The following is a 26,850-nucleotide window of genomic DNA, read 5'->3' as shown; positions in this document are numbered from 1 at the left end:
AATTTAAAAACGTCTCTTACAAAGCATAATCTGTGAGCTTCCTCTAGCAAGCCTCCTAAATGAATAAACCACCTTTCTTAAAAGCACCTTTCCCTCGGTTCAGCATTGCAAGGAATAATCATGTTAATAAAGAGGAAAAGATCAGAGACCATCACTGAGTGACAAGACATGATCTAAAACATCAATACTGTTTCTGGCTGGCAATTAATAAAATGAAAACATATGTAACATGGCCCTTCCTAAGCACATCCAGCTGTAGCCTTCTGAATGATTTTTTCAGCTGAAAGAATCAATGCAGTGAAGTCGCAAAATTAAGTGCTTGTTATCGCTTCAATTAAGCTAAACTGAAAAATTTCACCTAATCATCTTTTATTATTTTCTTCAGGAATGAGATTCAATAAATTACATCCAACTGCTCCAAAACATTTCACTCAAATAGCAACAAACTCTGCCAAGGAGACCAAGACGTGCGTTCTCAAGTTTCCATATATCAAATTTCAAAAAATAAGATCTCAAGTGGAATCTACCAGACATCAAAGGAAGAAATCCTGACAGGATGCAAAATTCAAACTTGTTAAAAAAATAATTAACTCAATAACTCATAGTTTTTGTACCAGCACTCTAATTGAGAACAACAACAACAACAACAAAAACCAAAGAAAAAACCCAAACAGATGGGAAGAAAAAACACGGATCTAAACTGAACGAGTTATGCCTTTCCCCCCACAATTCCATGCAGCAGTGAAACATAAATTTCACATAATATAGGAAAGCAAGAGCAGGTACTGTCAAATTCTGCCTTGGGAACATATTAAGATATACTTAGTACAGTTGGTAGAATGGGTAAGGGAAAATGTGTTACTCACTGTCCAGCACTGGTTTACTAATTGACATTAGCGACACAGATTTGGTCAGTGGAGATGAAACAGTGGAAGAACAGAAATTAAATCCTTGCGGCTGTGATGTTTGATGCATCTGCAGAACAGAAAAAAACCCACACTAAGCAAATATATCAAGAACAGCAGCACCATCCTAACTTCAGATCACAGTTCAGTGTTCACGTTCACTGAAATTCTCACTTTCAAACAGGGGAAAATGTAAATGATCCCAGTAAAAGCTAGCAGGTAAGAAATGCAAGGACCACTCACAAAAAATGTGATCAGTGCCACACAGGTGAAATGTAACATTTTGTTTTGCCTTGTAAGCGCATGACAACTAATTGTGTAACAGAGACACTGGCTGCTTAATCTTCTTGCAAGATGCTACAAGATGGATGTTACCAACTGTCTGATGGCCACTGACATTACTGCTGGGATTCCAACTCCTCAGCAAAACTAGATTGTGGTTCAACATGGTCAAAAAGCTGATGCTTAGCAGTGTGATCCCCAAAAATGCTATTCCTTAAAGCAAGAGAAACATGAGAGTCTTGACATAATAGCTCCACAGGCCAGATCTTGTAAGACCCGTTTACTGCCTTGATGTATGGCAGTGACTCTACGAGGTAAACAGACTGGCTGTCTAACGATTCTGGCATGAACCCAGAAAATACTATGGCTAAAAGTTCCAACTCAGAAATCCAGGGGGTTTAGAGTATTTAGAAGTAGAATTGCTTCTTTAATAAAAATAAGCAAAGAACTCTTATAGTCTTGTGGCCAATCTGTCCTAAATGGCTATCATGGAATTCTGTTCCAGAGAGATCACTCTAAATTTTCTTAATATGCAATTAACATTTTTCTTAACTGTTGCTTACGATAATGAGCCTTTTTATTCTGGTTACAGCTATGAAAAAAAATAATATTATTTTCCTCCTACGATACGAAAATAAACCTGAAACTTTTTGCAGATAAATTACCATTTGGTACTTGTGTGTATTTCTTGACTGCAAAAAGCAGCACAAGCATTAATTGTGGAAGCCTTATAATACCTGCAATTGACACTAACACTATATCCATGCTAAAAAGTTAACAACTTTTCCATGATTACTCATGCAATCAGTGGAAGAAAACTGGGAAGTTTCTTGTTCTCATTTTAAGGCTTCACCCATCAACCATGTTGCCCCAAGAACCAAGTAGCAAATTTAACACAGTGGAAACTCCCACATGTTAAAGATGGAAGATTTTAATAATATTAAATATATAGGGTGGAAGCCTTCACAGTGAGACTGTCACTTGGCAAAATGACTTCCAAAACACTGATGTAGCATTTTCTAGACATCTAACAATAGTTGGACAGCTTTACCTGGTGATTGTAGTCTCTGATTTCTCTTTGCTCGAGTTCTTCAGTGAGCAAGACCAGGGACCCACACTGATTGCTGGCAAGCGGACTCTGTCCGAGATCTTTGGGGCTCAGAGAAGAAGCCTCCAAGTTTGTAGAGGGCTTCTTGTTCTCACCAGAGTCTCCAGCAAGGCCTTCTAGGCTGTAACTGAAGAGAAACCATGGAGGTTATTAGATGCTAACACTCAGAGATCAGTGTCTTTCAGCACATAGCACCTTCAAGTGTAAAAACATAAGGCAACCTCTAACGGAACTGTGCAGGGAAATGCTGATGTTATGTGTCAGCATGTAACTTCTCAATGACCAAGTGCAGATAGCAGTGGAGGGGGTTCCATTTCCTTCAGAACAAACAGCAGCATCTTGGTGCCTTTAACGGGACACAGTAGTTGCCTGAATGTCCATTCCAGCTCCTGGTCAATAGTCTTTCCTGGTTATTTCCTCCCTCCCTCCCCTTCTTGTGTGGTGCACAGGAGCATCTAGAAACACTCCTTTTAAAGATTTTGATAGTCTCACATATTTTCTCTTCGCTAGCTTTTGGTTAGGCTCTCCCTTGGAATAAAGCCACCCAAATTAAACTACCTTGTATAGCACTGTGCTGCCTGTCTTGGACCGACAGCCCTCCCAGCAGCCACAAACTCAGCTCTAGGCTGCCTGTAACATTGACCTCTGCAGACACATCCTCTGAATCTCTTTAGCACTTGCCACTGCACAAAGCTTTGGCACTGATAATGCCCTTCTTTCTGCCAAAGCTGGTTTCTTTTCTTCCTTTTATCTCTGGTTTTTTAGTTTTTTAAGTTTCAACAGATGTCTCCATCAGCCAATCAATCTTAATTTACTATTTGCTGAGGAAACTAGGTCTTGTCCAATGGAGCCAGTCACTCAGAGCTAAATAAAATACCAACCTTTTGCTTTTTTTGGTAGCAATAAAAGGTTTGGCCAAGCTCTGCAGAGACAGCTGCTGATAGACAAGCGTTCTCTACAGAAAGACAATATTACACTCTCTTTTCACCTACACAAAACATTCCCTCTTTCATATGTGACTATTTCCATTTTATATATCTTGGCCCTAATATTCTGCTTCTGATCCTCATGCCCAAACATCAATAAACCCACTGCAATGCCAGCTTGGGTTAATGTGCAAGTTTTACAGATTCACCTCTCAGCACTGTAGCACAACTCCGTGGCTAATGTTTGATTTGATGCTCACAAAGCCCTGTTAGTTTGAGGTGAGGCCCACCCTGCATATATATTGCAACCTGAGGCGATCGTGATATCTAAAGTGGTAAACAAGCTGACACATAAATAAACGAAAGGGAAAACACTATAGACTGTACGGATTATTTAAACAACTGAAGGAGCTTTAAATTCAGGTAGACTTGCATAGTAGAGATTAATGTTCTGCATTCCTTTAGAAGCATTAAGTAGCTGATAAATATGCCTCTTCAAAGCAAAAATTGGAATAAACCTTCAACAAGAAGATTTAGTAAATTTTTTAAGACTTTTTTATGGCAATTAATGATAAAGAAGACTGGCTGAGGCATTTACAATTTAATCTGCTTTAAGAAGATTTTGACTCAACAATGTATATCAATAGTGGGCATTATAAAGTTTATTCAAAAACTTCTGCAGAGAGAAATCAGTCCCGTTTCTACCAATTATTTTGGTCAGAAAAGCATTTTTTCTCTTGCATCCCAGGGTGGTAACAATGATGTTACATAGCACAGAAAAAAAATAAATGTCATTTGTTGTGACACAAATAGCTCAAAGCTGCAATTATTAGCCCATAAACTAGTTATCAGTGGCTGATACTGGTCTGTAATTTGTTGGTCAGGGTATACAGACCAAACGTAATTAAATCTGTAACAGGAAGGAGAGATTAACTTCTTTCTCAATATCTAGTCTTCAGAAAAAGAGCTTAATAGCTCTACCACAACCAGCAAGAACCATCAGCGGAAACCTACAGAGCTATAAAAGCTGGGAGACTGGCTTCCAGGCACTATCAGGTAAAAATCTGGCCTGCAAGCATCAATCTCAGCTTTGAGACTTTCTACTGAAGGTGTAAGCTTTAAGCACCTGGGAAATTTTAATCTGTGGCTGTAAGAATGGTTTTTCACAGAAAGCTATACATGATTATTCTCTTTGAAGAAAAACCTAGATTTTTCAATTTACAAAGAGCAAGTCTGTATGAACTTAAATCCTTTATGAGATCCAACCAGAACAAAGCGGCGCTGAATCACATTAACTCGTTTTGATTCTTTGGCTGTCACAATTATCGTTATGATCGCTGTTGCAGAAAAACCACACCTTAAAATCATCACGGAATAGAGCAGCAAAAAACCACCAGTGCAGCTTTAATGCTCAAGGTCAATGAAAAGCAGCCACCACCTTCACCTGCACCCCAGTTCAGAAGGACCCATTCCCAAGAGTTGCTGAATTGCTGAAAAAGCAGTTGAAGCAAACAAAACATCTGCACGCTTCAGCCAGAGCAGTAACGGAAAAGGCGGTGCACGAAAAGCTGACGACAGGGTGTTTGCAGTGCTCCTTTGCTGCTGCTGCTGCACATTTATTTATACCATACCTTCTACAAGTAAAGTCAGGACCCATGGCAATGAACTGTACGCCAGAGGGACACCAGCTCAAACTAGGAACATCAAAAGAGGCAAAGAAAGGAAAAGGGCTGTAATTATTGGATTGTTACAGAACAGGGGAAACATTAAAAGACTCACTCTTGCATACCTTAAAAAAAAAACCATCCCAACAAACTCAGAAATAATGCAGTAGCTACTGGGTGTTTCTGGCTGTCAGAACACACCAGAGTGCCCCAAGTGACCAAGGTTACCACCAACCAGGCAGCAGAACAGCCCATGCTTCCCACAAACTGATCCCATCAGCCAGTATACAATATAGTGAAGAAACTGCTCCTTGTGGACAGGGAAGTTTTTTGGGAAAACAAGACTGAAACACACCAAAGCCGATTTTGCATAAGTAATCACACACAGCCGTTTTGTTAGTAATGAGTAGCTTTTCCTGGTATCTCTCATCCCCAAATCAGGAAAAGAATCCCTTACAGATATTTAATTAAGTCCCCTCCATACAATTATTAATAACCTCAGGCTACATTTGGGAAAAATAAGGAGAGTGCTACATTCTTAAATGCGGCACCGCAAATCTGTGAAAAAGGCTAAAAAGAAAAAAATGGGCTCATTTTACTATCAACTTGGGATTAAATCAAGACTCCTTTAAATAGTACTTTGACTAGAAAACCTTCCAGCTCTCATACCCCAAAGAGTCCCAAGTTGCATCATGAAAGACATAAGAAATTCAAATACAGAATGCAAATATTTTGGTTGATATTTTAAATACTGCTTTTACTCTGTCAGCTCACAGCCCAATTGCAGGTCTTGCAGACAGAGAGAAATCAATCTTCTTGTCAGCTATGATACATAAAGGATCCCTAAATCCTGGCAAAGCTGCCCAGGATACATACGTCTGAAGGGAAATTTGCATCGGTACAGATCTGCCAGAGCAGCACTGCACAAGTCCTGGTCCCAGACCCTAGCCTGCGATCCCCACGCAGAGAGGACGTGGCCAGAGCACGCTCTGCTCCCGGCCAGGAGCCTATGGAAAGGACGGAGCAAGTCTAAGCATCGCTGGGCCAGGATCTGTGAGTGCCAGAAGCCTCAGGGGGCACAGAGGAAGGTTGAAAGCCACTGACTGCATCATCTCTTGCCAAGTCCTCGTACAGTTTCCACACAGTATAACACTGGAAACATTCAGGAAGGGTTTGATGGTTGGTGTTCTACGGTGGAGTTCGGGTAATTGCTGCCTGTTTTATTAAGGGTGCTAACTGGGTGAGGATACACCTGGAGTACCTGTACTTTGCACCCCAAAGCTCCAAGTGTGCTACAGCAATAGCTCTCAGCACACCACCATAAGTGTTCTTCCTGAAGACACACCTTCCCATAACATGCTATTATTTCCAAGAACTTCATTATTCCCATCATCCAACTAAACTATGGTGGCAGACGTAAGTATTAGTGAGGGAGGGGGGGACTAAATACTTTCTTGTTATCCTAAGAACCAAGTCCTGGCTACAGTAAACCCACCTCATTCATACATGCAAGTCTGCACTCTCAGGCTTGGGTTCAGCCTCCCAGCAGGTCAGTAAAACCAGCCCAGTGGAAACTAGATGGAAACTGAGAAAGTTTCCTAAGGAAGGTATCACACATGCTTCCCCTTTCCTTGCTTCCCCCAGCCATATGCTGGCCACCCCAAGACTACTGGGCTTGGTAAACTCTCGGAGCTTATGCTGACTTGTTCGCAGAAGTCCATAATCCTTGTGTGGTCGCTTTTCAATTGAAGGAGAGAGGATTGCAAGGAGAGAAATGATGCAACATTTACACTAGATAGTGCACTTCAAAAGATGCCTCTATTCCTGACCATTGCCATGTTACAGTTACAAACCCAAACACTAAAACTGCAGGGAAGGGAAGCAGAAGAGTAGAGGGGGGGAAGGAGAGAACCCATATGTGTATGTAAAGAGGAAGCCTGGAAGTGGTGGAAGATCTCTTCAGAAAAGGAAAAAGGCCTTTTGGCAAGGGCTGTGGAAAGCAGTCTTACAGAATTACAGTCCTGCTGGGCAGCCACCCACAATCTGTTGGCAACACCATAAAACCCGAACAAGATCAATGCAGAGCATGCAAAACCCATTTACAGAAGATGACTTGTGGAGGGGGGGTGAACTATTATATACATCAGCCTTGTGGGAAAGCATAAACTGTTGGAATTAGTTTCAGGCTGTTGCTCTGCAACTGGGATTAGAGAGGATGGTACCAAAATTGTTGGGAGACCAGAAAAAATAAGAGACTAATAACTAAGCTTATGAAGGAATTACCGCACATTTGAGATATGACTAGGTATTTTAGGTTGTGTATTTGAGACATTTTCTTATTCTATGTGTAAGCTCAGTATTTAGAGTCATAATATACTGAAACGCTAACACAGCTCCTCCGGAGGAGCCTTGACAGAGAACTGGTAAGAGGATCATTTGCATGAACTGAGAAAAAGAGTACTGCAATTCTTCCTCCAGAGCACAGAGTGATGTAAATAAAGTGGCTTCTGTACAAGTAGAAAACCACATTCTGTCCTGTGCCTTTTTTTTTTTTTTTTCTCAGAGCCCTCACCTGAACTGTACAGCACTACTCATATGGCATCATTTATGCTGATGCACGGTAAGGCACAGTGGGGTTTTTTGGGTAATAACATTATGGTAACATTTTCTCCATGTGTGGAAATACAGTAGTTTGTTTACACACACATATAACCCCATCCATTTCAAGAGAAGCAAAATACTAAGTTAAGGGGCCACAGGAGGAGAGGTGGCAGGCCATGGGAGATGAGAAGAGCTTAATCCACTGGAAGGGGAGAGGTTAAACTTGCCATTTTTTAGCCTAAAACTGTCTAAGTGTGGAGGGTCCACACATCTGCAGTGTCAAAAATTAAGTGTCCTATTTTATATGTTAATAGACAACACAAAGGTTACGTGAGTGAAAATGCATATCTGTGTGTCAGATGAGGAACTGAAAGTGTGCTATACAGATGAAAAACACACATGGAAGTAAAGAAAATAAATATACCCTATTTTCTATTTTTTAGGAAGATGGTTTATAAAAGAAACAGCAAAAGAGCAAAATTAAAGCCATTTAATTCAACCAGCTGCAGATCTGCAGAGTATACTCCAACCCTGAGATCGTGTCTGATGCATCCCCTCCCCAGGTGCCCCTCCTGCAAGCCTTGGCAGGAGTCTCTGAGGTGCCTTAAATTCAAATTACACCCATGCTTGCAGGTAAACTATTATTTTAACACAACTCCAAATCTTATGCAAGGCAAAGGCCAACAAAACAATATCTGAGATTTCTCTAAGTTATTATCATATCATCCTGGAGAAAATGGCTCAAGCATGTGCTCTGTGGGTCAGAAAAACTGCCCTGGGTCAGACTGGAGAGGGAAAGCAGCCAAGCGGGATGCACAGCTCTAACGCCAATGCTTTGAGAGATACTACAGTTTTACTAACATGACAGTATGGAGTTAGTAGACATTCAAATGCAAAACAGTTAGTCACGTTAGTTGGCTTTGTACCTTCTCCTATGAATGGGAGGCTTCTTTATACCATCCCCCAGAACTCGCATTGAACTGAAAATGAATCATGGAGAGTGGTCAGCAACTTGAATGGAAAAACATGAACAAATGGCAGCTGAAGGAATAATATCCCCAACACACAAACAACAGAGGGAATGGATGTACAGGGAACGCGCACCATTAAATATGAAATGAAGCAATGTGTCTTTCTTCTCCTCTGCTCTCTTTTACAAATAAATCTGCTTTTTGGTTGGTGTTTTAGGGTTGGGGTTTTTTTTCTACCTAAAGAGGGTTTCACAGGTATTGACCATGTTGCAACGTAGCTGATGCCAAAACCAGATCAATTTGAAGTTTAGATAAGGACAAGCTATTTGACACAAGCTGTTAGCAACCATGATTAACACCAGCTCCAGATTTGCAGTGCTTAATCCATCAAGCATTTCTTTCCTTGGAACTAAATGTTAAAAACACTGCATCATTGTTGAAAGACAGGCATTTTAAATCCGCTATGAATGTCAGGAATTAAGTGAAGGATGAACATCCTTTTGTGGCAGCCTTATTAGTTTTCTTTGTATTTTCAATAACAAAATGTAGACATGAGGATTATCCATGAAATGCATTGGAGGAAAAAGGGGAAGCGGAGGGGAACTGAGCATGTTTTCACATTTTGTTTAAGATGATTACATTTTTTCTTATCTTTTCTGTGAAAACTCCTTTATGCTTATCCCTCTTGGAAACAGAAAACATGTAACACTGGAAAAGACCAGGTCCTACAAAAGACTGATATTTTTTTTTTCCCCACAGGCTCTTTGGGTCCTGTATCAGCAGCTCCATTTAAGCTTGATTTGGCTACTTCTGCCAAAAGGGGAAAGACTATTTTTGGCGTGGAGGGCTGGAGCAGACGGCAAGTCTTTGCTGGGCCAGGAGACACCTCTTCTAGCTCGGCTGACCACGCAGCCTGCCACCGCATTTCTTCCTGGCTGCACAGCCCTGTTCTAAGCCTTGGGTTGGTTTTGGTGGCAATTACACTTTATTTGGTTTGTTTTCTGCTTATTTCGTGAGTGCAACCTGCTCACCTATGGAGCAAAGGAGTGCCATGGGTGCCCAGAGGAAGAGAGGGAGCACGGACAAGGGGTGACAGGTGGTGGGAGCGGCACAGGTCCTGCTTGTCAGCAGGACAAACCTTAGCTAAGGCTTGTGCTCCACGGTACTTCATTTCAAAGGTTTGCAAAAGTCAAGTTACTAAGGCTTTTCCCCTTTAAGTGGAAAATTATCTACTGCATGTGAAATAAATGAATAAGCAAACACCCTGAATTTATCTGAAAGTTGCTTGTTTGGGCTCCATTTCCTCAGTATTTGTTGCTGTTCACTAAGCAACCAGAATCCCAACATCACCAACATCACAACAGCCAAGTATGAAAAGAACAAAGGAAAAAAAAAACACAACAAAACACCCAAAAAACCCAAAACCCAAATAATCCAAATTCCTTTGTAACAGAAACATAAAGACAAACAGGAACCAAATCAGCACCAGAGACCTATCCAGCTTTTCTTTTTTAATTAACCTATGTGACAGCTATCCTTATGTAGCAGCAGCTGTATCTAAGAACATACGAGAATAATTACTCTTCCTTTAACTCAAATTTTCTTACATTGACAATGAATGTATTTTCCCATATCAGAAACAGCCTCCAAAGCCTGATGCAGGAGAATTTAACCCCATCTGTTAAGTGTTAGCAGTAATTGCCAGCTATGCAGTTTATTACCCTCAGAAATCCATACATAACAGGTCCTACACTTAAAAATAAATCTTTTCAGAAGAGTTTACGAGCTTGTGGACTCATTCTGTCATAAACCTGCATGCGTACTTCATGCTGACTCTTTTGTAGCTTTAAAAAGATATGTATAACTTAATTTATATAAATATTACCTGGGGACCAGGAATGAAGCCAAAAAAAGGTGGCAGTGGTAAACAGCAACAACAACAAAAAAAATTAAAATCTTTCACCCTATGTTACTTAGAAGGTCCTGAATGTTTTTCAGCATTGGCTTTAAAATCTGAAGGGTCTATCATATTCCTTTGGTGACACCCAATGGCTCCTAATGTGTAAAGGATGCACACATTTCTAATGGGAGGATGCTGTCTCTCACTGGATTATCCAAATGGGTCAGTAACAATTTAAAAGGACTTGTTGTGAGCAGCCAGTTTTAATTTAATGGCATCACCAAATGCAATGGCTCCATTTATCTTAAAAGCACACCTGTGGCCATGAAGATGGCAGCAGGCAGCCTGGACAGCAGCACTGCGCTGCATCCCTAGGCTTGAAGCCTCTGTGAGCTGCAGGTCTATGCCGGAGGGACAGGAAGATACAGCACCCTGATCCTGCTAAAATAACTTGCCATTCCTGCTCTGAAAGCATTGAAGTGCATTAAAAACACTGGCCAAACCTCCACTGACTTCAGAAAACGCAGGGTTTGACTCCAAGCATCTGGCAGCCCAGATGCTGAACAATGCAGAGCGCGGCCGGGGACCTTACACCAATTACTTTACTGGTGTGTGCCTTCCTTTGCTTCATCTTTTCCCCCATTGAGATGGGGGGCTGAGCACCTTTTCTTCCCACAGTCACTTGACACCAGCATCTACACACTCATGTGACTATTACACCTCTCCCTCTTGTATCTTCTAAAAGAAAAAAAATGGGAAAACTTCCCTTTTGAGTATTCCTGGGTATCACCAGGGACACCAGTGATGCATTAGATGGGACTTACTGTCCATGAGAGACTGAGGTGAAACCAATTCTGTGAAACAGGGACTACCTATCTCACCACTGAGAAGCCTCCACACTTTTTTTAAAATCCTGGTGCCCTCTTAATACATACAGAGCAATAATGGTCATGTTTATTTTGTGGTCAATGAGATTTAACGCTCCAATAATTTCTTTAACAAAGCCCTTTGTATACAAAGGGATGGTGACAGTTCAAATGGAAGACCTGTCCCAAGGTAATGTCATTTGCTCTGGAAAGCTCAAATGTACTGTAGGCATTAAGTACTTCAATCCAGAAAGTTAATTTTAAAAGAAACAAACAAACATACATTAGGAGATTGTCTTCACCACTTTCAGTAAAAAAGAAATAATCAGAAGTGATATCCTCAGTTTTCTGTTTTATCATGCCGAGTCTAAAGCATAGATAAATATGCATGCATGGGTGCAAAGTAAATCAAAACAGCTCTTCACTCACCTCCTCTGATTTATTTCTGCTTCGTTGGTGGCATTCTTCCCTGGCCCCCAACTGTGTCGACGGAAAGGTGACAGTGGCCGCATGGAGTTTCGTAAGACAGAGGAATGAGTGGGCACATCTGTGATACTGTCCAGCTCCTCTTCCTTCTCTCCTCCCTCTGTGGCCACCATGTTGGTGCAGCTACCGTCCAGGCTGTGCCTGTCCTTGGGCTGGATGAAGTTCACCGCCGGTGGGAACGGAAGGGATGTGTCGCTGCCCAAGGATGAGTTCCTCTCCAGGGACATGGTGTCATCGGCAGAGGAACTGGAGCTGGTGACATCACACGCAGACTGCTCCTCTTCAGGTTGCTGTGGATAAGAAAAATTAAAAATATATTCAAGTAGAATCATAGACTGATTTGGTTTGGAATGGACCTTTAAATATCTAGTCCACCCCTGCTGCCACTGGCAGGGACATCATTTAACTAGATCAGGTTGCTCAAAGCCCAATCTATCCTGGCCTTGAACACTTCCAATGATGTGAATACATGTAACATTTTAAATAAATGTGAATATTTTATATTTCACATGAGCTGAGGGATTTCCTAGCTGATAGCGCAAGGCAAATTAACCATCACAGAAGCAAGACTTTTTGCTCTGGTTTCAAAAGCGGTTGAAATGTTCTGCAGAACAATCTCTTCCACCCCACAAGTCCCTGGCTGCCATAACCCTGGGCTCCCAGCTTGGGTCCTCTGCCTGCCTTCCTCTCACCAGTTCCACATTTCACCCTGCACAGCAAATCCTGCTCCTCTCACCACTTCTGGCTAAACTTGTTTTCGGTCAAGGTGCCATAAAACCACCAAAGGTTTACACAGAGCAGATAATGTGGAACTGGGTCATCATGACTCCTGATGACAAACTCTAGCCTGTCCTGTAGGACCTGGGATGGGTTTGCAGCTCTCAGCCATGAGAGCTCAAGAGCATCACACTGTTCCACTGCATCATGCAGCACAAAAGGGACAATTATTCAGTACTAGAAAACAGACCCAGGGCTGGGGGGGGGGGGGGGGGGGGGGGGGGGGGGAGAAGCTTAAATCCCTGTCCCCCACTACTTTCCATTAAGCAGAAAGTTAATGTCAGAGTTTACAGCATTTTTCAAATCCAACTGTAATTGAAAAATATTGTTCCACAGGATCAGCTGCCCTGTATTACAGGTCTCAAGTCATACTGCAATTTTTTGGTTTAGTTTGCTCCAAAAGCAGTTAAATAGAAGCCAAACTGGTTCTCTTTGGCCAAAGGCCACGTGCTGACCATACAGCCTGAGAAGAGCCTGTGCATATTCTGTGTTCCTCGTGGCTAGCATAAAAAACACAAGCATCTCTGTGACATCACCTTCAGTCTGAAATGGTGTTTGCCTCAAGGGACTGACATGGGAAGTTTCAATTTATTCTCCTGCAGAGCCCTGTGCTGTATCATTTAAAATAATAACAGGCAGAATGATCTGTCAGACCATATATAATAGACTATTCAGCAAAGCCACAGCGGTTAATTGTCTCCAAATAGCAGGCTTGGTGGGTCTCAGCAGAAGCTGAGCACTCAAGGAGCTTCAGGCTGTCAGTTCTCATTTGGCATAAGACAACGGGCTACAAAATGCCATTCTCAGAAGGGAGAGATGGGCATCAAAACCCACGCAGGGTGGGATGAAGGGGAGCAGTGCTGCCCCACGGCAGTCCTCACCTCAGACCGCGCCACCCGGACTCCACTCGGAGCCAGCAGTGTTAAATGCTCCGACACTTTTGCTCTTCTGTGCTTTTTTGATGAGCACACATTATAAGCTAAAAGCTTTTTGTTAAACCCAATAAAAAGAAGCTAAGATGTTAAAAAAGTATTCTAATCAAATATTTCACTATTTAGAGGGAAGCCCTGTTTCAAGTTTGGCTGTTTTTTATGTTTATTTTGGTTAAACAGGAACACAATAATGTTCCCAAGGTGGTTTAAATAAATGCTGTTACACTATTTCCCCTCTCCCATCCATCAACGAAAAAAAAGAGAAAAAAATTTCAACATCCACAGCACACCACCGAAGTAAAATATACCTTTTAAACACAAAATATTGAAAACACACTAAAAATACATCCCTCCAAAAGCATTCACTTCATGGTAAAGGAATGTCAAATATTAATGGTGAATTTCTGTAAATACTTAAATGGTAAACTTATACTGTAATTTAAAGTACTGGATTTGACTGATATTTAAATAGGAAGTGTAGGTTAAAAGGAGAGAGAACTGAAATGTATGCCCTGTGAAGTTTTTGACGGTGTTTGACGTTATTCAAGATAAACTGATATTTGCGTGAGTCATGATGAGAGCTTACTGAATTGCTTAAGTCCAGACAAATTAAGTAGTCATTATGTGGATAATACTTCTTCAGTAGAGGAAACAGTCTGCTTTGCTTTTCTGAGACACAGGAAAATACTGTTAGACTTTAGGGCTGCACAGCAGGAGGAGAGATGACTACCCGCCAGCTGTACCGTGGAAGGATGGCATAGTTTGGAAACATTAAATTTGGAAGTGAATCTAGCAACAATAGTGCAGAACAGAAAATTATATAGGAAGGAATTAGAGTAAAAAAGAGGAATTCATATTTCTGAGATGAGAATACTGCTCCGGTTTAAAATGCAGAATGAAAACCGCTTCCCTAGCAGGGAAGATTTAGGGTTTCTATCATAAAGTGCAGTTCAAAGATATTTGAAAAACGTGAAATATATTTTGTCCATTTTAACTTTTACCTTGAGCATTTGACTAACTACAGAACACAATAAACAACTCCCTTGATCTTGTAGCCCATGCTTACTTCTCTAAAAATATACTGTCTTCATTTAGATGATTTACTTATTTTTCAGACAAAGAAAAATAGTTAATATGAAAGACAAGGACTCTGTCTGCAAAATGCCAAGCGTGGCCGACATATCTAAGACACATCTGTATTGTAGCCACCTCTGCAAAAAATTAGCTATCTGGCCAAGTGCCAGTAAATATACATTGCTCTTTAATCCTATTTGAGTAAGAAAATACCCTGCTTGCAGAATAGAAATGGTTCTCTAATGCTCTTTTCCTACAGTAAAAATGAAACATTAAAGAAATATTAATTTTCCTCAAGTTAGGTTTGCTGCATTGCACCTCGATGAATTCAATCGTTAACTGTAACCATAACACTCATGGCTGAAGAAAGCTTTTACAGACATGTGCTAATGGGCATTTTCTTTGCCCTCAAAAAAGCACTTGGTGAGAAGCTAGTAAGAAAAAATGAGATAAGGCATAAAAGGTGAGTTTTCTGAGAATAAAATGTATGTACTTCTTTATGAATAAGGATAAGAGAAATCACCAGGATGGTGTGGATATAAGACAAATTCTTCAACTAAATCCCTCCGTCTGTAGGTGGTCTTGATAAATGGAATTAAAATGTTCTTTCAATCATTTTTGGGGTGACAACATGCAAAATGCTGAGACACAAAGTTACGTGGTCCCATGATCTTCCATGTGACAGAAACATTCAAGGTGTCACAGTATTTTTTTTTAAAAAAAAAAGACGACAAAGTAAAAACTTACACTCTGGCACCCTGACGTTTACCATTCCACTAAAGGAGTCAACATCTTTGGTTGGCTTGATATACAATCTAACAGTGTCATTTTTTACCTGGATTTGCCTGTGGCTCCTGTTTGCTTAAAATTAACTTCAATAGTGACCTCCTACTAATTATTTATAATAACTTTTATGATTTGGAGTAGAGGAGTCTTCCCCTGGTGAAAGACTCTCCCTTCAAACTTCCACTCCTTTGGCTTTGATTTTTTTTGCATGGTTGTTGGGTTTTTTTTGTGGTTTTGGTTTCTTTTTAAGAGAAACAATAATTATAAAAACCCAAATGCAAAGTATTTACATATTTGTGTCTTTCCTTGAGCAAACCAAAACAAAGGCAGAACTTAAAATTCAAGGGGTTGAGTTGCAACCCCTTCCTTTGGCAATGATCTGTGGGTTCCTGACTTCCCAAGGGCCTTTTCGTCTGAATCATTTCCCAAGAGGCACATTAAAAAACTTCCCAGTAATGCTGAATTTCAGTGGCAGGTTAAAAGTTAAGATGAGCAAAGTGTATGGGCTACACCCCAGGATGTTGCCAGATGATTGTGAGAAATGACCTTATGCAGCATTAATCATTCCAGCAGGAGGGCGTTGCAAAGCCTGCCCAGATGGCTGGGTGAGACAGAGGAGGAAAAGCAGGGTGACGCGGACATGGGAATGAAGTGCTGATGCAAAAAAATAAAACATTTTGCTGAAGCCTTAGGCCTCACATTGGAAACGATTTCTGGATTTCAGCGACAGCCTCTAAAGTCTGAAAAAACAAGTCAGGTTTTAGGGCTAAAGCTCTCTGAACCCAGCAGCTCACGTTACACAGCTCAGCACATGTCCTTCAGAGAAAAAAGAAAACCAAGACAAGCACAGGAGATGGCAAGGAAGACGGTAAGGAGAGCATGCACTGAAACACCACGGACAGTTTAAAGTACCTGCAGATTTTGTGACCCCACAGACCCCAAATCTTCATGGTCCTGGGCCAGAACCAGGGCTTAAAATCTGTAAATTTCAAGTGATGTCTATAAAAGCAGCCCAAAGACCCTGGACAGACAATGACTTGTTCTTGTGAAATCTCTTTTAATATATTGATCAGTGAACAGAGGAGGAGTGAATTAAACAATAAGGAACAACTCTAACAGACAAAAATTCAACTCTTGCTCCATACAAAGGGGAAACAGGAACAGGACTAGTAATAACGATAACCATCATGACAGTATTTGAGATTCTCTTTTTGTTCATGAACAGGCTCTCTCTCTTCCCAGTTTGATATGGAAATTGTACTATTTAATAGGCTTATAACTAACCAACTACAACAAGGATGTGCCTCTTATAGTATTTCTCAGAAGAAAGATTATATCCAGCACTTATTTGAGTGGTTACTGGAAATATTTGTAACTTGCCTTTCTACCAACTGGGCTCAACAGTCTAAAACCAAAAAAGACTGAATTAAGGAATGAGCTCACAACACTAAATTAGAGTCTCTAGTCCTTCTAGAAATAACTACAGAAAAGGTACTCAGAAAGATTCTGAGAAAGGAGACAAGTAACTGAGTTAGTCAGCAAAACAGAGACAAAAAAAGTGACTGAGGTTGAGATTAGCTCTGAATAACTTCCTAAATTCAGTTCAGGAACCTTTTGAACCTATCTGTAGACAAAGTCTGCAGTCCACTGTGTAATGAGAACAATGCAAAGGCTGCCAAATTAAGAAATTCCCTCTCTGCAAAGAAAATAATCTCCTCCATCTGCCCACTCTCCATGGCAATTGAAGACCTGCTTCCCCCACCACCACCTCTTTTTCCCTGCAACATCCCTACTACATTGCAATATCTGTTCTTTTTAAGTTTCGATTCTTCCTTCTATTTGGAGGAAGAAACTTTCCACGTAAGAAAGGGAAAAAGCTAAAATCCTGTACAATATAAAATTTACTGTGTTCCCACAGCACTCTTCTCCCACACATCCCCATACAAGCATTAAATCAGGATCAAATGGCAGTCAGCTGTCATAATTTGTGCCACTCGAGAAAACTGAAGCCAGTCTTCTGTTCTGCCAAACAGCCTTATATTCTCACAATTCAGGGTCTCGCATCACTTCGAGAGCAAAATGGGAAAGGGTGAGGCTGGTGAGCTCTGTGCCCTACCACGTGCATTAAGGATGACTTTACTGTTCATTTATAGCAAATGAGATCACTTAGCCTGGGCTGTGGTGTTTCCCGTCTTGCTGGAAAATATTCACCATCATCTGATTTGATTTAAGCAAAGAGAATTTTGTTTTGTTAAATATATTTATCTGAAAGACAGTGTGAAACCTGCTCTGAAAGTCTGGTGTTTTAGAGGAGGAATCATGCCTGCTCAGAAAGGTAAGCAGGGGCTGAACTTAAGCATGTGATTTCACGGAGCTGAGACCAACATGATGGCTGATCTAAAGAAGGTTCACATCCCCTTTGATTCTGCATCACTGTCTTCTTTCTGGGTCCTTTTTCATCAACTACTTATGGCAAGAAGATGATAAATTATCAGCAAGATGGTTCTTGAAAAGCAAAACCTAATCGCCCTCTAAATAAATTCAGGCTCCTCTGATGCAGACAGCAAAAGACCGATGCTAAAGGGAGGCATCCTCTGTTTAGGAGGCTGACCCCGTGCCTCAGGTCTCACCCACTCCTCCTTCCCCTCCTCAGCTGTGAGCTACACAAAGGACACAGGGATGACCAAGGTTAGCAATGACTTCTGTTGTTGATTTTAAGCAAACCTGAAAAGGTTTTCTTTCTGCTTGCACGCAAAAAGGCATTAAAGCTATGTCACCTAGGCAACAAAACTATTCATTGGAATTGGCCTTAAGTATTTAGAGTGAGTGTTTCCTTCCTTTTCAGGGAGTTACACTGAATTTACAGAAAAACATTGGTTCCCCTGAGAATTACAGTATATAATTCTGAAGGTGTCAGCACAGAGGTCATCGTTTGCTGGAGAACAGCTCTTTGTTACATGAGTTTTCATATCATCTGTGCAATCCCTAATGGCCTTGCAAAAATATCTACCTTTTCAACTGTTCCTCTAGTGCCTGATTTACTTTTGGATAGTCAAAATGACTTTAATCTTTTTAACTCCACTGTTTTTAACTCCAGGGCTCCATGGTTTTTGGAATTCTCTGCAAGTAAATATATCCCTTATGTTGCCGCATCCAAAGAGGGGACCGGATCCTTCCCATCTATTCCGTTTCAAGATAATAGCTTCCAGGTTTCTAACTCACCAGTGAAACCAAGATGATCTGAGTTTGCAGTACAGGTTTATTGAATCAAGCCTCAGAGCTTTTTTTAACCATATCCCAACCAGACTTTCCTACCTTTCCAAAGACAAGGTCTTCCATCCCATCACCAGGCAAGGGGAAGAGGTCAGACTCGCTCCCGGACTCTCTCTTAAGAACACCCTGTGATGAAGCACAGACGCTACTCAGCCCATCCTCCAAGAAGTTCTCACATTCTATGGGAGCAAAGCAGAAAGAGTTACGAGCTGATGCTTTCTGTAGCATCTGAAGATCCAACTCACACACTCTCAGTAAATTCAAGGATTTAAAAACAACAGTAAATGCAGCTTTATAAATTGCGTTCACCTCCCAAAACCGTTCCTGCAAATTTTCAAATAATTTATTCAAGAGTTCAAAATTCCTTTTTAATGCATCATCGAAGTACATGGTGCAAGAAAATTCTGCATTAAACAGCCATATATGCTTGTAGCTTGAAGTGCTGATAAATATGCAATATATCAGGGACTTCACACTGAGCATAACAGGATGTTTCCCATCGATTGCAACAACTACAGAATTATATTCATAGTCAATAAATGCAGAAATATAACTTGACGATATCTGCTTTCTATCTCAACCAAAGAATCAATTCCCTCTAAATGCCAAGGTGCTTTGAATGCATATTGGGACAATTATTTCATTCCTTCTTCTATACCTCTCATTAAAAAAGTGTTAGTACAAACAACTTCCATGACAAACTTCACTTTTTTGCAATTAAAAAAAAAATGTGGTTTTTTAAATTCTCAGCTTTCATAACTCTTGATGTTGAAATATAAGCATATTGCATCTTTTTTCTAAAATGCTTTCAGCTGTTTGTATTGGGGTGATCAGCAGCACAGAAATAGACCACAGCCACTGAGAAAGCGTTTCCTTTCCAAAAACCTTAACAGACATGTATTTGCATAAAATAATGCCTGTACATCATTTCATTTGCTCAGCCTTCAGGCAAAAATATTAACGACAGTTTTGGCAATAACTGAACATTCTTTTCTCCCAGCTCAAAATATTTTCTAATTGTTAGTGCTTTTAAACCAAAAAAGGTGTTATTTTGCAACCTGCTCTAACTAAACATATCAAAAACATGCTTAGTTCCCTGGAGAGGAGCCAGGGAAATAAAATATTGGTTCATTCTGAAATTACATCTGACTAACTCCATCCTTGGTGACATCAAGCTTACACATCAATGCAATGACAACCGGTTTGGGTAGCTTGAAGCCACGTTTTTCTCTTTCCCATCCTTAATCTGTGCCTGACAGCAGCTATCAAACACCATAGCTGCAGCCCAGCTGATGAGAGCACTCCACTGTCAGAGAAAACACTGACAATTTATTGATGGCAGCGGGGCTGCCCCCATTTAGGGCAGAGGGGAGTGCCAAAGCCAGTCAGAAACCCCATTACCCCACAGAGGATTTTCCACACCACGGAGAATTGGAAAAGCACTTATTGAAGGCAGCGCGGTGGCTCCCCGGTCCTGTTCCCCTTTCGGTAAACCTGGAAAATCTGAACTGCTTTTCCATCACCGAAGGGGAGAAGGGAGGGGGAAGAGAAGAAGAGAGGGGAAAAATAAGAAGGGAAAATCAAAGAAGAGATGGAGAGGCTGTAAGGGAGCAGGCCAGGGTGCCGGCCGTCCAGCTGGCAGCCAGCGGAGCAAGTCCACAGCCCAGACTGAAAAACAAAGGGGCTCAAGCCACGTTCCAGTGGAAAATCAGTGGGGACAGTCCAGATGTGCCAAGGGACAGATACCTCGCCCTGATGATAAATCACAAGAGGCAGCGAAGCCGCCTCTGCAGGAGCCTCTGAGGGGCAGGGGAGCTGAAGTGGTGAGGAAGGACAATGAGGAGCCAAGTGATGGGGACCCACATACAGCTCAGTTCATCTACACTGAGAAACTGATTCCCAAACTCTCTCTTCCCTCCGCTCTCCTTTATTTTCCGTTGTTTTGGGGGGTGTCTTCCCCCCCCCTTTTCTCAGTTAGCTCATCAGATTTGTTTTCTCTGCTTTAAATTCACAGGCATTGCACAACGCTGAGCTCCATCTCCCACAGCCATGCGACAAGCCCCAGCGACAGCACTGCCATGACACGGGGACCGTGAGCCCCATCACACGCACACCCCTGCTCGCTGCGCATGCTGGGCTACAGCGCAACTGTGCTTATCAGCAACTCTGCGTGGAGGTGCACGTGAATACACAACGATGATGGTAACTCACTACTGCACATAACATAGACACAAAAGATATTACACAGTAAAAAGCCCTAGGAAGAAGAAAGTTTCCATGCAACTCTTACGTACATTTTCCAAACCCTCGTGTTCTCCACGACAGGGCTGAGCCCTCCAATTCCATGCCGAAAACTACAGATCTGCTACACTCCTCCAGGCATTTCACATTTCAAAAGCATTGACAGAAAATGAGAAGCTACAATTTCTGGAGTTACTTTCTAAGATTTGAGGACTCTGTCCTTACAAGCCATTTCAGCTGGTGAAAAAGGTCTAATTCCCTATCAAGTTGTTTATTTTTAAGTTAACCATATCACAACAGCTAGTGGTTTTATTGCTGTTAGGTGTGGCCAGATTTTTCTTGCCCTCTCTACACTGCGCAGCATCACAGTGCAGCTGCAGGGATGCGTGTGCAGCAACAACATTATTTCCAGAAAGGCGAGAACCTGCAGAGCCCGAGATCTTCCTGCTGCTTCAGTCCTACCAGAGAGAACTGAACTTGAAAACCTGCTTCTTTGTCCTTGTGTTACAGTCACATAATACTACAATTATTAATATTTATTTGTATATATGGATACCTGGTAACATACTATTATATTTCTATGGTATGATATTGTATTAAAATAATTCATAATTATCTAAATTATATTGATCCGTATGAATACATAGTTATAGATTTGGCAAGCCAAAGGATCACACATCACACTGCAGTCAGAGTGCAATTACCTCTTGCCTGAAGCATAAAAATACCATACCAAAAGGCAAGGGATTTGGGGACATAATTAGGAAAGAAGCAGCGTGGTGAACCCACAGGTTTTCCTGTAAAACACCCCTGAAAGAGCTAATCACGGCTCATCACTACTCTAAACAGATGACTATTATTTTTAAATAAAAAAGTGCTTACTTGATTTGTTGGGAGCTAGAACTTCTACTTAGAATAAACCCCTCGTGTCAGTCACCCACATTATCCCTTCTTAGCTTACACTCTAAAAAGGCTGGGTTTGAATTTCACATTCAATTTCTGTGATTTTCTTTTTTTTCAGTTTTTCAGATAAATTGAAGGAGATCCAGGTGAGACCCCTGCTTGTAATGACAGCAAAGCAAGAAGCATCCTCTCTATGAACAGTCCAAGCAAAGTCACATTCAGGGCCCTCATAAATTATTGTACTTGTTTTGAACATGTATAATTCAATGAAAGGAAATGTTTTTTTCCTTATCTTGGACACCAATCCCTCTTTGAAACTTGCTCAGACAAGATTTTCTGTCCCAGTGAAAGAGCCAACAAGAGCCAGCCAGCACGCAGGGCTGGGAGCTCGGCATGGCTGGTGGGCAGGGTGTGGGAACGATGCCTCTGAACAGCCTTCCTGCTTCCCGAAGCCTGGAAATCATGGCAACTTTCAGAGGGAAATAAAAAAAAAAACCACCCCACCCCCCCAAAAAAAAACCACCCAACACACTCATTTGGATCTAAATATGGATTCAGGAGTTTAAATTTGTAGCTTTTCTTTTGTTGTATTATCCTTTTAGATAGAAACCATGTCTGTATGCCCCATCACACTTTTCAAGTTTATTTAAAAAAAAAAAAATGAAAAAAATTGGAATATTGAAGTACTTTAAATGCATAATTAATTAAGAAGGTGACACACCACATGGCTCACTGCAAGTCAAGCGCCACAACCATGTGCTAACAATGACTCATGGAAGATTCATTACACATTTTCTTTAGTTTATGTACTTTGCCCGTTGAGTCAAGGATGTCAAAAATAAGAAGGAAAAGAAGGAAAGAAAAGAGGAGAACTGCAGGGCTGCTCATTCAGAGCTGCCACTGACATGCTGCTCACCTGAGGACTCCCGCGTTCGCTTGCGCTCCAGCAGGGAAGAATTGGGACATGGCTCCAGTGAACACCAGCTTTCACGGTTTATCTGAAAAACAGAACAGAGCAAATCAAAGAAAGGCCACTCACGCTAACATCCCTGTTAGCCTCTTCTGCAATGTCACACTGCATCGACCTGCAGATATATAGTTATGGCTTAATTTTGTCCCAATAATAAAAACGTCAAAAGTAACTTACAACTTTTTTTTTTTTTTAGCATCACTAAACAAACCATTAAAATATGCCAAAAAACTACTTCTCCATGGAAAGTATGACTTCAAGGTGGCTTCTGCTCAAGGCAGGAGTTCAGAGGCAGAATGAGCCAGCATTTAAGCTACTAGTTGAGGACTGAAGAAACCTGGCTTCAATTCTCACTTCCATTTGTAGAGGCAAGATACTCCTCTGCTTTGTGCCTCGGTTCACTATCTACAGAACAGCAATTCCTTACCACCCATCTCGCTGTACAGATAACTACCTTAAAAGTAGCAAGGCACTCTGATCATGTGGAAATAAGGGCTAGGGAAGTGCCCAGGTCACGGTGAGAACCAGAAGCACTCTGTGTGTGCATTAACTGAGATGTTGATGTTAGAAACCTCCACTTTAACGCTGAGACACATCACATGGTTTATTTCAACACAGTCCTTATCACCTCACCGTGTCCCTCGCCCTTTCTGTGACTTTCAGTCTTTCAGTGAGGATGACTGATCTGTTTCTTAGCCTTCTCCTCCGTCTGCCTGTGCTTTACTCTTCCTCAGTTGGGTTGTGCTGTCCAACATTCTGATTCTGAAGTCTGCTGGACTATCGACAACCTTTGGCTCACCCAACATACATTCCCCATCGCTTCTGTCTACAGCTGGTAGACTCCAGAAGCCCCTTTGCTCTCTCTGTTTCAGCAGCTCTGCCATTTCTCTTAGCTGGATGCCTTTATTTGTCAAATGCAAGCAAATCTCACCTGCACAATCCCATGCCCCACATCAGGAAATTCAGAGGTTGCTTCCCCTCCTGACCTGCATCAACACACAGGATCTTGCATGTTATGTTGTAGCTACAAAAAAGCTACTGAAAGTGATGACTTTGTCTGATCTTACATGCCAGCTGTTTTTCCTACCCTCTCTCTGTTTTTTCTTTTCCCTACTGAAATAATTTCCTTTCCCCTCCCTTTGTCAAATAGAGAATTTTTACTATTTACTTCTTGCCCCTGACCTGTCTTTAATTCTCCTCCATGTTCCTGCTCCATTTTTGCAGTCTCTTTGCCGGATTCTCATCCCCTTGATGATCTCCTTTCTCCCATGTTGTAAAATGCACTGCTTTTTTATTTTTATTCTTTTTTTAATAATGAAAACCCAAGACTCTCCTACCCTTGACCTGACTTGCTGCTTTGACTAATGACCCACATCTTTCTTCCCTTTCCTGCTGAGATCATGGAACTTGTTATTTGCAGTTGTTGGCTGGTGCTCCTCACCCATCTGGCTGCATCCCCCTGCCCTTCACTGGAGGGGCTCCTGCCAGCATCTCCGCTCCCCCCCTGCTCGCCACACCGCAGAGTCAACACTCTGCTCCCCCAGACCTGTCAGCTACTTTCTACAGCACATTTTTCTTCCTTCAGTTTTGTCCTCCTCCATACTTCTGTGATGACAAAGCGGGGTTGGAAGGGCCTTTGACAGGTCAGCTAGTCCCTTTCTGCTGCTCCAAGTCAGGCTCAATTATAATCTGAGAGGTCTTAATCCAACGTGCCCCTAAAATCCTCCAGCAGCGAGGGTGTTGTGACCTTCCCCAGTCAGCAGCCCTTGCTGGGGGAGATGGGGAAGGAGCAGAGAAGATCTGAGAGGGGAAAAATGTGCAGGAGTCTCCCAGAAGAGGTGAAGGAGACCTCATGCTCTACCAGAGTCAGGTGTCAAGGTGACCCAGACATCCCTTCTCACCTCCGTGCAATTTTACAGGCTATTTTTCTTAGATACGATGTACACTTCCTATCAGTTGCTCGCTGCCTCTGCTCATACAGGTGCATTACACACACATTCATCTAAGATGCCATAAGACCCCTATACACACATACATAAGAGATCCCATCCTTCCCTGTACCTCTGCTCAGCACACGTACACACACACTGGCATGCCCATCTTCCTCCTTTAACATATACTATATATATATTAAATGAGAGGTGGAGGGGGAAAGAGAGGCAGTCTGAGGAAGGCTTTTGCAAACAAATACAACAATTATCTTTTTGTTTGTTTTGTTTTCCAAAGTGACACAAGGGATGTTGAATTTTAACTCTTGCATGAACAGTGGGTCACTTTGGATTCTTCCAATAGAAGATAACCCTGTTCTCAGCGAGGCTGAGGGGTATCTAACCTTAGCGATTACACCTCACTGCATAATTGATACATAGTTCATTAGCCTTGAAAGAGCTGTAAAGTCAATAAATATCACGATGACTGTAAAATCAATAAATGTCATGCTAATACTTTTTTCTCTCCAGACAAAGCAGAACCTACTTTGCAGCACGCTGTCTTACATTTTCTTAAAGGCAAATCTAGAGGTTGAGCCTGAAGGCACACAGGAGGGCAAATGCAAATGTGCTGAAGTCCACACAAATGAAGGAATGATCCATTTCAGATATAAAATCAAATTCTGCCTCCTTCTGACTGACTTGCACCTAACTCCTACTTCATCATATAGAGCCTGACCCTCCTTAGTCTTAAGCCAATGCATCTCCATCAAATTTAAGGGAACTACTCCTGATTTATACTGATATCCACTACTGGAAACCAGTAATTAAACATGCTGTTCAATAATTAGCAGTAAGAAAGCAAAATATGAAGAAGAGCAAGCCTATCAGTTGATTGGTAATAGAATAAACTGTATTAGGCTGAATTAACATTATATTTTTTCCTTTAATAGAACCAATTGAGTCATTCACTGAAAATGCATTATAGACATTGGCATTTGTTCAAAAGAGATTTGAGTATTTTTCCCATTACCCAGCCAGCTCTCTCCTCAGCCCTGCGACTTTGCCAAGTATTGAAGATGTCTTTTTTTTTTTTTTTTCTATTAAAAGAAGTAATGAGAGAGTAACACTGAGGTTTAAGGTGCTGTTTCAGATATACCTCATTATGTACAAAATAAAATATTAGGGACTAAGTATTTACCTCAGTAGCCCTAATTCAGGAATAATAATCACCATCATCATCAAAATACAAACAAAGGAAACCACTACTATATACAAGTATTCCCTCTGCCAAAACGAGCCCAGACAGGATTTGAGGGAGGTTTACTGCATGCTCTCAGGAAACTGGGTGGTCCATAGATACTCAAAACACAGACCCTACTATCCACAGCCCAGGACTGAGTACTGAAATCCCTCCTCAACAACTGCATTTTGCTCGTATTTGCTCAGGACTAGTGACTGCAGGTACAGACAGTAAGGGCTGTAGAGAAAACACCATTGTAAAAGCACCTGAACACATCAGGGGTTGGGGAATGCATCAGTAAGAAGGAATTTGAAATGAGGTTGTCTTGGGATTTTGCGGACATGTGTGCATTAAATGTAACAAAACTATTCCTTCTTCCCTTAGTCTCTGTTTTGCTAAGAGAAGCCCAACAACAGGACTGCAGGCTGCTGGCCACAGAAGCCGATAAAACCCCCATGCACTTTCTGCCTTGCCCACACTGCTTATAGCCCATCGATCCTGGGCATCCCAGGTCTTTGGGGTGGGAGCAGAGGATGCAGTGGTGTTCAGATGGCAGATGGGAATATGAAACAGCCTCTGGGAACACAGTTTCAATATGCAGTTTTTGAAAAAGTGCCAGGAGGGAACCAGCTATTTTTCCATGCAGAAGCCTGAATGTGTTTATCTGCAGCTCAGACACAGAATGAATCATGGAAGCACATCCCCAGGCACCAAAAACTGAATCCCTAAGGATTTTCTGTTTGCCTCGGAAACGCTAGAGGACTAAATGTCCAAAGAGGGCTTTAGGACACCAGCTGGAGCTGCAAGCACCAGACAGTTTGATTGTTCTTTCTGGGCACACATGCATATATTTCTTGACTCTCAGAGTCATCTTCCTGCAGACACCGACTTTGAAACCTGATGTGACTTAATGCAGAAGCCTCTCTGCATAAGAAAAGGGCAGTGCTGGACAACCTGCAAGACCAACGCCTGGGATGTCCTCCATCATGCAGGAATGATGAGTGACCCCAGCCT

At 41.6% G+C, this 26,850-nt stretch overlaps 1 protein-coding gene across 13 annotated transcripts in view; it reads right to left on the bottom strand.

Annotated features, from left to right (window-relative positions):
- AKAP13 (A-kinase anchoring protein 13) overlaps positions 1-26,850 on the bottom strand; it is a 203,428-nt gene that overhangs the window by 42,773 nt on the left and 133,805 nt on the right. For 10 of the 13 annotated variants that reach the window (XM_040600086.1, XM_040600088.1, XM_040600089.1 and 7 more), the window contains 7 exons: positions 22,612-22,693; positions 18,594-18,730; positions 11,653-11,999; positions 8,413-8,466; positions 4,853-4,915; positions 2,239-2,422; positions 867-975 (listed from right to left, as the gene is read on the bottom strand). In XM_040600086.1, coding sequence (XP_040456020.1) covers positions 867-975; positions 2,239-2,422; positions 4,853-4,915; positions 8,413-8,466; positions 11,653-11,999; positions 18,594-18,730; positions 22,612-22,693 — 976 coding nt within the window. The remainder of the gene's footprint in view (positions 1-866; positions 976-2,238; positions 2,423-4,852; positions 4,916-8,412; positions 8,467-11,652; positions 12,000-18,593; positions 18,731-22,611; positions 22,694-26,850) is intronic. The other 3 variants (XM_040600091.1, XM_040600090.1, XM_040600095.1) reach the window with 3 other exon arrangements.

Source organism: Falco naumanni, chromosome 7 (assembly GCF_017639655.2).
Source record: "Falco naumanni isolate bFalNau1 chromosome 7, bFalNau1.pat, whole genome shotgun sequence".
NCBI lineage: Eukaryota > Metazoa > Chordata > Aves > Falconiformes > Falconidae > Falco > Falco naumanni.
The sequence above is the reverse complement of the archived record's forward strand: the minus strand, read 5'-3'. Positions and strand labels throughout refer to the sequence as shown.